Source organism: Alexandromys fortis, unplaced genomic scaffold (genome assembly GCF_014885135.2).
Source record: "Alexandromys fortis isolate MF-2015 unplaced genomic scaffold, M_Fortis_MF-2015_v1.1 scaffold_451, whole genome shotgun sequence".
Lineage (NCBI taxonomy): Eukaryota > Metazoa > Chordata > Mammalia > Rodentia > Cricetidae > Alexandromys > Alexandromys fortis.
The window spans coordinates 71,371-86,439 of NW_026068343.1; the positions used below are offsets into that span (position 1 = coordinate 71,371).

The 15,069-nt window shown below is 37.6% G+C and overlaps 1 protein-coding gene across 1 annotated transcript; it reads left to right on the plus strand.

Moving 5' to 3' along the window:
- Positions 1-1,329: 1,329 nt before the first annotated feature.
- LOC126495307 (S-methyl-5'-thioadenosine phosphorylase-like) lies at positions 1,330-2,582 on the plus strand. The gene is given in 2 exon segments (XM_050132897.1): positions 1,330-1,894; positions 1,897-2,582. Coding segments are annotated over 2 exon segments (849 nt in total). The 5' UTR covers positions 1,330-1,404; the 3' UTR covers positions 2,256-2,582.
- Positions 2,583-15,069: the final 12,487 nt, after the last annotated feature.

A 15,069-nucleotide genomic window follows, 5' to 3' on the forward strand; every position in this document is an offset into this window, starting at 1 on the left:
CAGAGAAGTCATGTTGTCTTTATTCTTCTAGTATTGCAGTTGTCCTATCCCTTCACTTTGCAATTCTTTCTTCACATTTTTTTTTTTTTGGTGCATTTCTGCTTTCAGGACATAAATTAAAGCGTTGTATACAGTTACATCTAGATATTACATATGAGAAAAGACATGCAATATTTTATCTCTGTCCACCTACATTATTGTTTATTGTTATCTCCTTTGACCTTCCTTTCCCTCATACTGTGTTGTTTGAGGCTGCTTGTTTGATCCCAGATGCCCAGTCTCCTGAAATAATCACATGGTAACTATATTATTTGCAATACTGTTTGGCCAATAGTTTAAGCATATTGCTAGATAGATCTTATAGATAAAATTAACCCATTTCCATTATTTTATATATTATTATTATGCTTGTGGCCTACTGATAAGGTTTCAGCTGGCAACATGCATCTTTCCCCTCTGGCCACTACATGGAGTCTCACTGACTCTGCCTGTTTTCTCTCAGCATTCAGTTTAGTTTTTCCAGTCTACTTCTATTCTGCCCTGCACAGGCCTAAGACTGTTTCTTTATTTTTTTTTTATATTTTTATTTTTTGAATTTCGAGACAGGGTTTCTCTGTAGCTTTGGAGTTGTCCTGGAACTCACTCTTGTAGACCAGGTTGGCCTTGAACTCACAGCGATCCACCAGCCTCTGTCTCCCAAGTGCTGGGATTAAAGGTGTGCGCCACCACTGCCCAGCGACTGTTTCTTTATTAACCAATGGTATTAGCAGCATAAAGAGGGGAATCCCACATCAATACTGCAACATGTATTTCCCTTTTAAAACCATAGCATTTTTCAGAAGGAAATTGTCTTAGACTATTTGTGAATAATTGTGAAAAGCAAGGAGATACAATTTTCTGTTATCTATATTTCTCCCACTGAAATAGATTTATAAAATTATATGTTATATTCTAATTTTCATGGTAGAAAAGCACTAAATCATTTATATGAACTTAGAAATAATGATTAATTAGATATTTCCATATGAATGGATAAAACTGAACTGAGATTTAATACATTAGTTCTTAGTACAAGCCATTTCAGTTAATAGATTCATGACCAAAAATTATATTTATAGTTTTATTTTCTTAACAATTGTGTCTTCTAATACCCGAGATATCTATGCAAAAATACGATGGCAGCATTTTCAGATAAGAAAAGAAAATTATAAGACTTTAAGATGATTTCCTGTTATTTGTTACAAATTATGTTTAAGAGGCAGAGATATTATTTAATAAGGCAGAAAGCTAATTTTTCAGTATCTTATTAAGAAATAGTCTATGGCTCACTCCCGCACGGCGCCGGGTCTGCAGTCTTCTCCCGCTTCAGCGTTCCCGCTCATAGATGACTCCCCTGGTGCAGACATGGCCTCGGGCGCCGCCTGCGCACCGGTGAAGATTGGGATAATTGGTGGAACAGGCTTGGATGATCCAGAAATTTTAGAAGGAAGGACTGAAAAATATGTGGATACTCCGTTTGGCAAGCCATCCGATGCCTTAATTCTGGGGAAGATAAAGAATGTTGATTGTGTACTTCTTGCAAGACATGGGAGACAGCATACCATCATGCCCTCGAAAGTCAACTACCAGGCCAACATCTGGGCTTTGAAGGAAGAGGGTTGTACACATGTCATAGTGACTACAGCCTGCGGGTCCTTGAGAGAGGAGATCCAGCCTGGTGACATGGTCATCATCGATCAGTTCATTGACAGGACATCCCTGAGGCCTCAGACCTTCTATGATGGAAGTCACGGCAGCGCCAGAGGAGTGTGCCTTATCCCAATGGCTGAACCGTTTTGCCCCAAAACAAGAGAGGTCCTCATAGAAACAGCTAAGAAGCTTGGTCTTCGATGCCATTCAAAGGGACAATAGTCACAATTGAGGGGCCTCGTTTCAGCTCTCGGGCAGAAAGTTTTGTATTCCATACTTGGGGTGCAGATGTTATCAATATGACCACAGTTCCAGAGGTGGTGCTTGCTAAGGAGGCTGGCATTTGCTATGCAAGCATTGCCATGGCAACCAATTATGATTGTTGGAAGGAGCATGAAGAAGCGGTGTCAGTGGATGGGGTTTTAAAGACCATGAAAGAAAATGCCAACAAAGCCAAAAGCTTACTGCTCACTATGATTCCACAGATAGGGTCTATGGAGTGGTCAGAAACGCTTCGAAATCTGAAGAACATGGTCCAGTGTTCTGTTTTACCACCAAGACATTGAAACAGCATGGCCACCACGAGGAGACTTACTACTTCTAGTCTTTGGGAGATTTTGCTAACACAAAAAATGGGACCGATACTTGGCCTTTGTTCCTTTGCCGGGAAAGGAGCATGTGGTAAGAAAGAGACAGTGCACTCCACTGAGATACAGATTCTTCTGGAACCTGGAAGGAAAACAACAGCCTGCAGAAATATAAGGGAACAAAGCCAAAAACCTTGTCAATCATTTTTCCTTCTACACTGGCAACCATGAAGACTGGTGAGGATGTCTGTCCATTTCCCTGCACTGCTGATGGCTCTGAGCTTGAAATGGGACTGTGGTTGTAAATTGGCACCATTCTTCTGGGAGGCAGTTCGGTACGTTGCCTCTCGGGCTTAAAAATACTGAATGCACTTTGGTACACTGGAATTTCTCTTTAAGAAGTTATGGGAGAGTCATTGAAAGAATCATGAAAAGAAGGCAAAATATTCTAAACAATATGGAAAAATTAGGTGTATCATGTTCCTGTTATACTTAAGCTATGAAGCAATCAAGTAGAAATCATATTTTCTCACAAAGAAATGGTCACTTCATACTGTGAAATGAGGGGAAAAGGTATAAGCATTTATGATACTGGTTTTTTGTTTTAAATGGTGTGTTAATGTACAAAAAAAAGACTAGAAGGGATATATATATATAATCCTGCTACTGTATTTGTGAAGAGATGCTGGATAATTCTTTCTTTTGATCTGTTTCTCTAATTTTTTTTTTTATTTTTTATTTTTTGGTTTTTCGAGACAGGGTTTCTCTGTGGTTTTGGAGCCTGTCCTGGAAATAGCTCTTGTAGACCAGGCTGGTCTCGAACTCACAGAGATCCGCCTGCCTCTGCCTCCCAAGTGCTGGGATTAAAGGCGTGCGCCACCACCGCCCGGCTCTACTTTTTTTTTTTTAAAGTGAGTATAATCAAATAATAAAGTTGTAACACTTAAAATGGACGTAGAGAAATCAAACTCTTTGAAACTCTTGGTGGGGAAACAAAGATGTTTATAAAAGAAGCGCCATGTGATGCAGGATCTACAATCCAGATAGCCTGCACTCAGAAAAATACAAACAAACCAAAACGTGCTATGTGAGAAACATAGATCTTTGTTTAAGATCACCACAGATGCAACCACTCGGGACTGTGACTGAGAAGGTTGGTGTTCACTGCTACACTGTGTCAAAGGCAAACTGCTTCAAGGATTGCTGGTGTGCCTCATTGCCGTATATCAGATCATTTTTACACTACCATTTCTTTCTACTCCGTTTTAAGAGTTGACCCATTCTCAGTTGGCAGTGTTGTGTTTGAAAACAAGAAAGGAAGGAAGGAACCAGAAGCCTTGTGTTTTGTCGTAGGATACTTTTTGTTACCGCCATGGGCTATCTTCTTGTAAAGTAAGTGTGCTCATGTCTGAAGCTGACTTCAGGAAAGTAAGCAACTGATTGTAAGGATAACAAACCAGTTGCTCCAGCTGTCATGTTGAGCCCCTGGTAAGTGCCATTGTAACTTCGGGCCCATGTTGCGGAGCTTCCTGCTCTGGTTATTAAAAATGTGTAGAGACTTCATGGGTCCTGACCGGGCTCTTGGTAGTTTTTACTTCCTTGGGGAGTGAGCGTTTGTCTTATCGCCTCCAGTGTGGAAGAGTGCTTTTCCTCAGTGGCCTTCTCCAGCATCGTCATAAGCAGGCTTCTTCCTGAATCCTTCACTGCGATTGGAATTGCATATAAACTTACACTGTCTACCTTCTTAGCTATTTAAGTGTGGCTGAAAATACATTTGTATTGTCTTTTCCTATGGGTGTATCAGTACAAAACAATGGGTTTTATTCTGTCATTTTTATATGCATATCATATACATCATCATTTATCCCACGTTATATTATCTTGTGCCTCCCAAATAATGCTCCCCATACTTTAATGTCATCTAATCTATATTCTGTATATGAGAGAAATGTGTTTGCCTTACTAAGTCTGTCTGTCTTAGCATGATGCTCTCCAGCTCCATCCATTTTCCTACAGGTGAGATAATTCTTCTCTTTTCTCTAAGTAAAATCCCAATGTGTAGCATACCAATTCCTTTATCCATTCATAGTTCGTGCACGTGTAGGCTGATTCCTGATTTTGGCCGTTCTGAATAGTGTTTCAATAAACATGTGTTTGCAGACTTCTCAAATGACCAAAGTATGCTCCTGCTCTTGGGTTGGGTCTTGGCTATTGCTGTTAGTATAGAAACTCTGCTTGGAGAATCTCTACCTGAACCATTTCTGTCTGGTTGTCCTTTAGACAGATTCTAGCCCTTGGACTTCATCAAGGACATTTATTACTTGATCCGTTGTGCTTTTATCTCAACTATTCCTTGCTCTTTGTTACGTCATTCCAGCACACAGTTGCATCTACAGTGAAGAGTAGGGAGTCTGCTCACTTTATCATTTTTACACAGTCCGGGATCCCAGCATAACGATGGCGGGCCACACACACACACACACACACACACACACACACACAGTGGGTGTGTCTTCCCGCCTCAGTAAACCCAATCAGTATAATCTTTAACATGCCCAGAGTTCATCTCCTGGGCGACTCTGGAGCTCATCAATTGACAACTAACGTTAAGCATCACAGCTACTCCTGTTCTCCATTCTTTAGCTTCTATTTTTAGATTCTATTCAGGTTTTGACACCATCTCCCCCCCCCGCCCCCCCACCCCCGCTCCACCTTCCCCTTTATCTAATCTGCTCACTCTCTGACAGCCTATCCTTTTTCCTTCCCAAACACTTCGTTCTCTGGCCACACTGTTATAATTTCCTGTTTTATTGTCCTTTGGTGTGGCTATCTTCACTTTTGTATCCATAGATTCTTGACACAGTAACTTAACACAGAAGTGGTACTTTTTGTACTTCATAAATAATTGTGCAAGTCTATGAAATTTTGGCCCGATCATATTTCAGCCGTCTTTCCATCTCCAGCTGGAATCACTGGTTCCAGAACCCTGATCAGGTGTGCCCAAGGTAAATAGTTCACCCTGTGTGTTTTTAGGCCACCTAGAGTCTGTTACCCAAGGACCATTTGTCATCATGTGCAACATAAAGCTATGTACATATTCTGTCTTCCAAGTAGATAATGAAAAACTGGAAAAACAAGAATTCTGAAAAACGAAAATGGCTTAAGTGTTAAGTAATAAAAACCCAATGAGTTATTTAATATAAAAAAGGAAATAATCTATATGAAATACTAAATATGCTATATATGAATGGACATGTTTAAACATATAAAATACAAAGATTTTTTAAATTGTGTAGAAATTTTTGAACAATGGCATATTACTAAAATTTGCATTGTTTATGTTTGCCATAGCTCATCAAGATTAAGGCAAAAATAATTATTTTTTGTGAAGACAAATGAATTATATTATTTTAACAAGCAAATTTTATTTTTGCAAGCACTCAAAGCTTATAGTAAAACCAAACAAGACAAGTCAAATTTCTGAACAAAAAAAATCTTTCAACTTTTATGTGTATGAGTATTATGCATGATGTCCATCTGTGTACCATGTGAATTCCTGTTGCCTATAGATTTTGGAGATAATATTTGGTTCCCTGAAAATGTAGTTACAGATGGTTGTGTATTATTATGTGGGTGCTGGGACTAGAATCCAAGTCGGCTGGAAGAATAGCAATTGTTTTAACAAGTAACCTATCTATCTGCCCCCAAAATAAATTTTAAAGAGAAACAGCAAATTAATAAAAAAAAAATCAAAAAGATTGAGCAAAAGTTGTATTTCAATTTGTAACAGATATTACGGAGAAATAAGAATATAAACATATACACAAAGAATTTTCTTCAATTCTTGACAGTTTCTCTCCTATAGATTCATATGTTCTTTTTCCATGTTTGACTATAAAACAATGTGCCTATTGAATGTATCAGAAAACTGATACTTTGAAAGTGATTTACAGACACAAACACAATGTTAAGGCAATTTATTAAGTAAACAGATACATAACATTGGTATTAAGCAAAGTGTTGAGGCCACATTATGAGCTGCTAACAGACTTAGCTATATATCTGTCATTGTAAACACATTTTTGATAACATGCATGGGAAACTAAGATATAAAGGACAGAATTTTCCATATGATAGTGATCGTATATATATATTAGTCTGGGAAACACAGATGGATTATATTTCCCAAATCAATAGAAAGATGAATTCACTCTCAGCTCATCTCAGATTTATTTCTTCTATTTTTGAGATATAATTATCTTAGCAATATTCAGATAGAGCACATATAAGTAATAAATATACTTTATAGAAAGTTAAAATGTTTATAATATAAACTACAAAAGATATCTTTTTTGAATTGGTAATGAATTTCTATTATTATTAATCATATACTTTATTTCTGACCTCCTTATTAAATAAATCTTGTCTCCATCTTTTTGTTAAAACATATTGAATCCAATATATGCTGTGCAAATGCCCTTGGGAGTAGATTCTGCCCTGGTGTATATTCAATTAACCAATTATGACATCATTAAAGAAAACTGATTCCCCCTTCTCTGAGTATCTTTCAAATACCAATAGATTATTGACTTGTTGTGGAATTTCATTCCCAATCTCCCCTCTCTGTTACAGTCTTGTCTAGCAGGAGCTTTTCAGGTCTTCTGCAATGTGTCACAATTGAATTAATATGTACATCTTTCCTGCTGTGCATGAAAGCCACCATTTTTTGTTTTGTTTATTTTTTTTTTGTTTATGTTCCTGTTTGTTTTATCTACAACCTCTGGCTCTTAGAATTGTTCCTTTCTCTCATCCACTCTGGAACAAGGGGTATTGAAGATAGACACAAAAAAGAAATCCCACACTAGTTCAAAATTTATTATTAAAGGGTTATTTATTTAGAAGTAGACACACAGATCACAGTCCGCTGCTCAAATGGGAAACAACAACCAAATCCAGCAGCCAGAAGAGAGAGAGAAAGCGTACACTTTACATTGTCAGTTACAATATAAGAGGACATGCCCAAGTGGGTAGATAACTTAAAAGCTACTGGATGAAGAATTTTCTATAGCACCTCCCCCTTTTGTTTAAATAAGATGGTTCTAAGCCTAATAAAAGTTATATACAAGAATAAATATTAAGTATAAAAGTAGAATTACAACCAGCATAAACATATTAAGCAAGAAACATGTAGTAAATGTTTCAATAGTTATCCTAACATAAGGAATCTAAGTCTTGTATTATAAATAATCTGGGCAAGTAATTAGAGGAAAGAAACTATGATTATCTGGTCTTCAATCCCATTAAAGACCCTCAAAGGAAAAGAATATTACTTGATAAGCAGGCAGTTCAATCAAGCAACTTTCAAAATGTGTAAAAAAGGACAGAGACAACCGGCTACCTACTCAATCAACCAAAGTCCTATTTGCAAAATTGGAGCAACCAACTTTAGCTAAGGCCTAGAGTAACTTACAGACCATTTTCAGAGGTTGAAATTTTTTTTTCAAAACTATCTTATTGGAGAGCAAGAGTCCCCCTGGTCATGTAACAAGTGTTCCATCCAGAAGAGTAAATGTGTGCCTGCCCATCAGGTGGATGCCCCGGGAACAGAGTACAGACACCCACCAATCCCCTAAACTTTCTGACCATTCAGCAGGGCTTCTACTCCTTTCTCTATCTATCCCATCCCAGCTTGTCCCTTCTTGTGTGGGAGCAGTGGGCCACTTCCCGCCTCCCAGCCCCCAGCCACCTGGCTAGCTTATGCCCCAGAATAATTACATGGAAACTGTATTCTTTTAAACACTGCCTGGCCCGTTAGTTCCAGCCTCTTATTGGCTAACTCTCACATCTTGAATAACCCATTTCTAATAATCTGTGTAATACCACGAGGTGGTGGCTTACCAGGAAAGATCATAACCTGCATCTGTCATGGGTGGGAGAATCATGGCGACTGTCTCCCTTCTTCCCAGCATTCTGTTATGTCTACTCTGCCAGTATAAGCTGCTGTCCTATCAAAAGCCAAGCAGTTTCTTTATTAATGAACCAATGAAAGTAACACATAGACAGATGACTCTCCTCCATCATTTCCCCTTTTTCTGTTTAAACAAAAAAGAAAGCCTTTAACTTTAACATAGTAAAATTACATATAACAAAACAGTTATCAAGCAAGAATTACAGCTACAATATTTATTTCTACGTTATCTTTTATCATAACTAAGGAAAACAATAACTATATATCTATTCTTCAACTCCATCAAAGACTCCAGAAGGATATAATATTACCTAAGCAAACGAAAAGTAAGCAACTTACAAAACTCTAGAAATTACAGAGACATCTCGCTGCCTGGACAGTCACCCAAAGTCCTCTGTACTGTTGGGGCATCCATCTTCAGCCTACAGGTCCATAGTATCCAGCATGCATTTCCATGAAGCAGGAAATTTCAAAGGCAGTTCATTCACTATCTGCTGTGTCCTGCAGAATGTCTCACAGACTCTTTCATGAATCAGGAACCCTGAAAGACCATCTCACCTTTAGGCAAGTTTAGCAGTCCTCTCTCTGTGAGTTCTTTGTGTCCAGTTTATACAACAGTCCAGGCAAGAGCAGTTTCTTGCCCAAATGGCTAACCAACTCCATAAGGAGCCTCTTTAATTCCCATCTTCCTCTTGAAGTAGATTGGTGCTGCCAGGAGCAGACATGTCTCATTGTCATGAAAAGCCCTAAGTTATTAAAACATTTAAATGTCATATTCTGTAGCCTTTGAAAGATATGAAGAATGCCTAACTGAAATATATCTGTATATATCTAGAAAATCTAACATGACTACAAACGTGATTATTATTGATGATTATCCATTAACAACTTATATACATTACATTTTTTAAATGAACTACACAATCACAATACCTTAAACAAAATCAGAAATACATATACATATAAACAAAATTGACCTTAACTTTATACCAATAAAGCAAAATTTATACCAATGTAAAGCATTCATATGTATATCATATCCCCCTTTTAATGTAAAAGAACATTTATAAATAATGTTTGGGAATATGGGCACAGTTACTTCTCTCCAAACTGCTTCCTGCTGAATGGGGGCACTGTTATTCAGGTCTTTCATGGTATAACCTGGCAGTTGAATGAAGTAAATTTTGAAGGTGTTCATGGTGATCTTTCAGGAGAATGTGGTCTATCATACCATATTGGGATAGTAGCAATCCACAGGTTCTCATCCTCTGTGAAAACTAAAGACCCTCTATAAAGCATCATATCCTTAGACCCAAATTTGTAAGTCATGATACCTTTAGAACATACATGTAGTTTGGCAGACAACACAATGAAATGTCTCTCTGTATTTATCTCCTTCACAGTCAAAAAATTTAAAGAAAACACAATGTACATAATCCAGATTCTCTGTGAATTTTCCATTTTTACGTGGCTTGTTTTTCTTTATTTTAATCTATAACTATCTGTACTCTGTCTCTTTAAAGACTTTACCTTTTTTTAAGGCATTAACTTTATTTTTATATTCTTTTTCTTCTCTCTCCTAATCCTACGTACATTCATCCAACACTGTGACCCATTTAAAGGTCTTTTATGTCTGGATCTGTCCTATTGTGAATCTGTAATTCTTTATTATCCAGGATCATTTGTTAAAATGTTAAACACTTCTTAAAAACTTAAGTTACACCATGTAGAGGTAATAGGGTACTGCCTGTGTCCTGCCCAGTCTAAACCTTAACTGCACTGTTATTATGGTAATTACGATAGTTCCTGCCTGAGGTCAGCACAGTTCAGTGTGGCAGAGCAGAGCCGAGCTTCCTGCTTCAGCCATTTGGTGCCCCTGAGCCGCTCACAGTTCCAGGAACACAACAAGTCCACATTGCCATCAAGCAAGCCATAGCACTTTACTCCAAATGCTCCATTCAAAAGCTTTGTCTACAGCAGGAGCCAGACTGAGATTGCAATGGGAGCACAGCCCAGAAAGCCGGCATTTTAAAACAGCCAGTTTTTTCCTGCTGCCGAGTCAGGAAAATTTCTTTGCACTGTGTTGTCTGGGAGTGGTGGGCCGCTTCCTGCCTCCCAGTCACCTGGCTAGCTTATGCCCCAGAATAATTACATGGAAACTGTATTGTTTTAAATACTACCTGGCCCATTAGTTCCAGCCTCTTATTGGCTAACTCTCACATATTGATTAACCCATTTCTAATCATTTGTGTAGCACCACAAGGTGGTGGCTTACCAGGAAAGATCATAACCTGCATCTGTCTCGGGTGGGAGAATCATGGTGACTGTCTCACTTTCCTTCTTCCCAGCATTCTGGTCTTTCTACTCCACCTATCTAAGCTGCTGTCCTATCAAAAGCCAAACAGTTTCTTTGTTAATTAACCAATGAAAGTAACACATAGACAGATGACTCTCCTCCATCAGCCCCCAAGTACCCCTTTCCATCTGTGGGGTCCTAGGATCCCCCAACTCAGCCTGCTTTGGTGCTGAGGGTCTGGGGACACAGTGGTAAGGGCTAGTACTGTAGGGGTTTCTTTGTTCCACTGAGCCTGCACCTACTAAGCCCACCCTCTTGTCTATGAGGTCCTTGGCCAGCAAGAGACCCTGTTTCTGTACTAGGAGGTCCATCTGGAGGAGTAAATGTGTGCCTGCCTGGCTGGCCAGATGCTCCTGGAATGGAGTACAGCCCCCTCCAATTCCCTAAACATTCTTGGCCATTCAGTGGGGTGTCTCCCTGGCCACTGGCTTTCTCTAGTTACCCCAACTCATCTTTCCCACAAGCACTCCTTTCCATCTGTGGGGTCCTTAGATCCACCACCACAGTCTTCTTCGGGGCTGAAGGGATCTAAAAGCCAACTCCAGCGCTGAGGGGACCTAAGAGAGAGCAGACAAAGAAAAACCACCAAGCACACAGTTAGCCACAGCAAAGATTGGAACAAGATGCCAAGACTCTCATAACTGCATTAAAGGAAGAGATGGACAGGCATCAATGCAATAATTCCTCCAACAGCCTGAAAAGCAACATGATAACACCAGAATCCAGAGAACATGCAATAGGAAGACTTGAACACTCTAATCCAGAAGAAGTAGAAGAAATCAACTTTAAATGTAACATTATGAAAGTGATAGAGACCCTTAAACAGGATGTGAAAAACTCCCTTAAAAATGGATGAGAAGTCTAAAAGAAAAAAGTTTGAAAAAATGAATAAATCACTCAAAGATACCCAAGAAAACCAAGAAAAGGCAATCAAAAAGGTAATGGAAACAGTTCAAGACTTGAAAACTAAAATGGAGGAAAGGAAGAAAACATAAACTGAGGGATGGGTAGATATGAAAAATCTGGATAAATGAATAGGAACTACAAATATAACCAACAGAATAAAAGAGCTAGAAAAAAGAATCTCAGACACTGAAGATATTATAGAGGAAATAAACTCATTGACCAAAGAGAACAGCAAATCCAACAAATTCTTAACAGAAAATATGCAGGAAATCTGAAACACCATGAAAAGACAAAACCTAAGAATAATAGGGGTAAAAGAAGAAGAATCACACCTCAAAGATATATTCAACAAAATTACAGAATAAAAATTCCCCAACCTAAAGAAGGATATCCTTATGAATGTACAAGATGTATACAGAACACCAAATAGACTGGATCAAAAGAGACCATCCACTTGCCATATAATAATAATAATAATAATAATAATACAAAACATACAGGATAAAGAAAGAATGTTAAGAGCTGCAAAGGAAAAAGGTCCAGGAAAATATAAAGGTAAACCTATCAGAACGACACCTGACTTCTCTATGGAAACCATGAAAGCCAGAATGTCCTGGATAGATGTGCTGCAAACACTAAGAGACCATGAATGCAAGCCCAGACTACTATACCCAGCAAACCTTCTTTCACCATAGATGGAGAAAACAAGATATTACTTGACAAAAACAAATTTAAGCAATACATATAGTGACAAACTCAGTCTTAAGGAAAGTACTAGAAGGAAAATCACAACCCAAGGAAGCCAACAACATGCATAACAACACAGATATCTAACACCCTCTACTAGCACAACTCAAAGAAGGGAAACATACAAACTCTAACACCAATATATGAATAAATAAATAACCAGAGTTAATAACCACTGGTCATTAGTATCAGTTAATATCAATGGACTCAATTCATCCATAAATGGCACAGGTGAAGAGAATGGATGTGAAAACAGGATCCAACATTCTGCTGTTTACAAAAAAACACCCCTCAACAAAAAAGACCAACATTACCTCAGAGTAAAGGGTTAGGAAAAGGTTTTTCAATGAAATGGACCTAAGAAACAAGTGGGTTTTGCAATACTAATATCTAACAAAATTGATTTCAAACTGAAATCAATCAGAAGAGATGGAGAAGGACACTTTATACTCATAACAGGAACAATTCATTAGGAGGAAGTCTCAATCGTGAATATCTATGCCCCTAATATAAAAGCACCCACATATGTAAAAGAAACATTACTAAAACTCAAAGTACACATCAAACCAAACACACTGATATTAGGAGATTTCAATACTCCTCTCTCACCAATAGACAGGTCAAACAGACAGAAACTTAATAGAGGAATAAGAGAACCAACGGAGCTAATGAATCAAATTGACTTAACAGACATATATAGAACATTCCACATAAACAGGAAAGAATATACCTTCTTCCCAGTATCTCATAGAACCTTCTCAAAAACTGATCACATACTCAGTAACAAAGCAAGCATTCACAGATACAAAAAAAAAATGGTAGTAACTACCTGTGTCTTATTGGATTACCATGGAATAAAGTTAGAATTAAAAACAATTCTACCTACAATTCTTACAAAGGTAGGAAAGCCTACAAAATCATGGAAACTGAACAGCCAACTTCTTAAACACCCCTGGGTCAGGGAAGAAATAAAGAAAGAAATTAAAGTCTTCCTTGAATTCAATGAAAATAAAGACACAACATACCCAAACCAATGGAAAACTATGAAAGCAGTGCTTAGAGGAAAGTTCATAGCACAAAGTGCCCACATAAAAATAATGGGAAAGCTCACATTAGAGAATTAATAGAACAGCTGAAAGCTTTAGAAAAAAAAAAAAGGAGACTCACCCAGGAGGATTAGAAGACTGGAAATAATCAAACTGAGGGCTGAAGTCAACAAAACAATCCAAAAATCAATGAGGCAAAGAGCTGGTTCTTCGAGAAAAATCAACATGATTGACAAAGCCTTATTCAAACTAATCAAAAGGCAAAGAGAGATGCTAAGAGAGAAACCTCAGAGAATGGCTCATTTTTCTAAATAATTATTTCCAAGATATTAAACATAAAATAAAGGCTAGAATATAGAGATAAATTTACAGGGATTCAGAATTGACACTTGGTTCAGAAGAAAATCTTGTTTCTTTTATAAATATTAGCCTTTATGTCTTATCACAGTGTTACAGACAGGAGAGAAAGCTCAGTGATTAAGAGTACTTGCTGTTCTTCCAGAGCATTGGAGTTCAGTTCATAGCACTCTCATCAAATACCTCACAACGGAAAGAATTGGAATCACAACAGGCTATATCAAGACCACGTTCTCAGTACAAAGGGGATCTATTTTTCCCCAAGAGCTACAAAGAGCTTGGAATAGAAGAAAAAAAGACAAATTTATTACCACTTTCCTGAGAAATCACAATATTGATTCCCAAAGGGCTGTACAAGCTTGCACTCTCCACAGCAGTGGAAGAGTGAGATTTACACCACATTCACTCCAAATTAAGCTGTCATCAGTATTTTTGATATTAGCCATTCTAACAGGTATGAGATAGTATCTTAAAGTCATTGTGATTTGATTTTCCCTAATAACTAAGGATGTTGAACAATTCTTTAAGGGTATTTTGTTCATTTGAGATTCTTTTGATGAGAATTTTCTTTGGATCTGTATTATATTTTTAATTGGATTATTTGTTATTCTTATGTCTAACATCTTGGTTTACACACACACACACACACACACACACACACACACACACACAGTCAGATGTGGGGTTGGTGAAGATCTTTTCCCATTCTGTAGTCTGTCATTTTCTCTTAGTGACTGTGTCTTTTGCCTTAGAGAAACTTGTCAATTTCAAATGGTCCCATTTATTAATTGTTAATATCAGTGTCTGTGATACTGGTGTTACATTTAGAAATTAGTCTCTTGTGCCAATGTTTTCAAGACTAATTCCTACTTTCTTTTATATCAGATTCAGTGTGACTGTATTTTTGTTGATGTCTCTGAAGCATTTGGGCATGAGTTTGAGGCAAAGTGATTGATATGAATTTATTGGCACTCTTCTACATGCCAACATCCCTTTATGCCAGCACCTTTTTAAAAGATGCTTTCTTTTTTTCCATTGTATAACTTTGGCTTGTTTGTCAAAAATTAGGCGTCCATAAGTATGTGTATTTATGCCAGGTTCTTCTATTGGTCTCCATTTTTTTTCACTTGCCTGGTGTAATAACCAATCTGTTTTTATTACTAAAGCTCTATTGCAGAGCTTGAAGTCAGGGAAGGTGAGATCTCTGAACGTTCCTTCATTATATAGTTTTTTTTCTTGTTATCTTGGGTTCTTTATTTTTCATATGAAAATGCCTATTTTTTTTTTCAAAGTTGGAGAAGAACTGTGTTGGGATTTTTTATTTTATTGTGATTTTTATGGGGATTGCATTGAGTCTGTAGAATACTTTTGTTGAGATTGTCGTTATTAGTATGTTACTCTTACCTATCCATA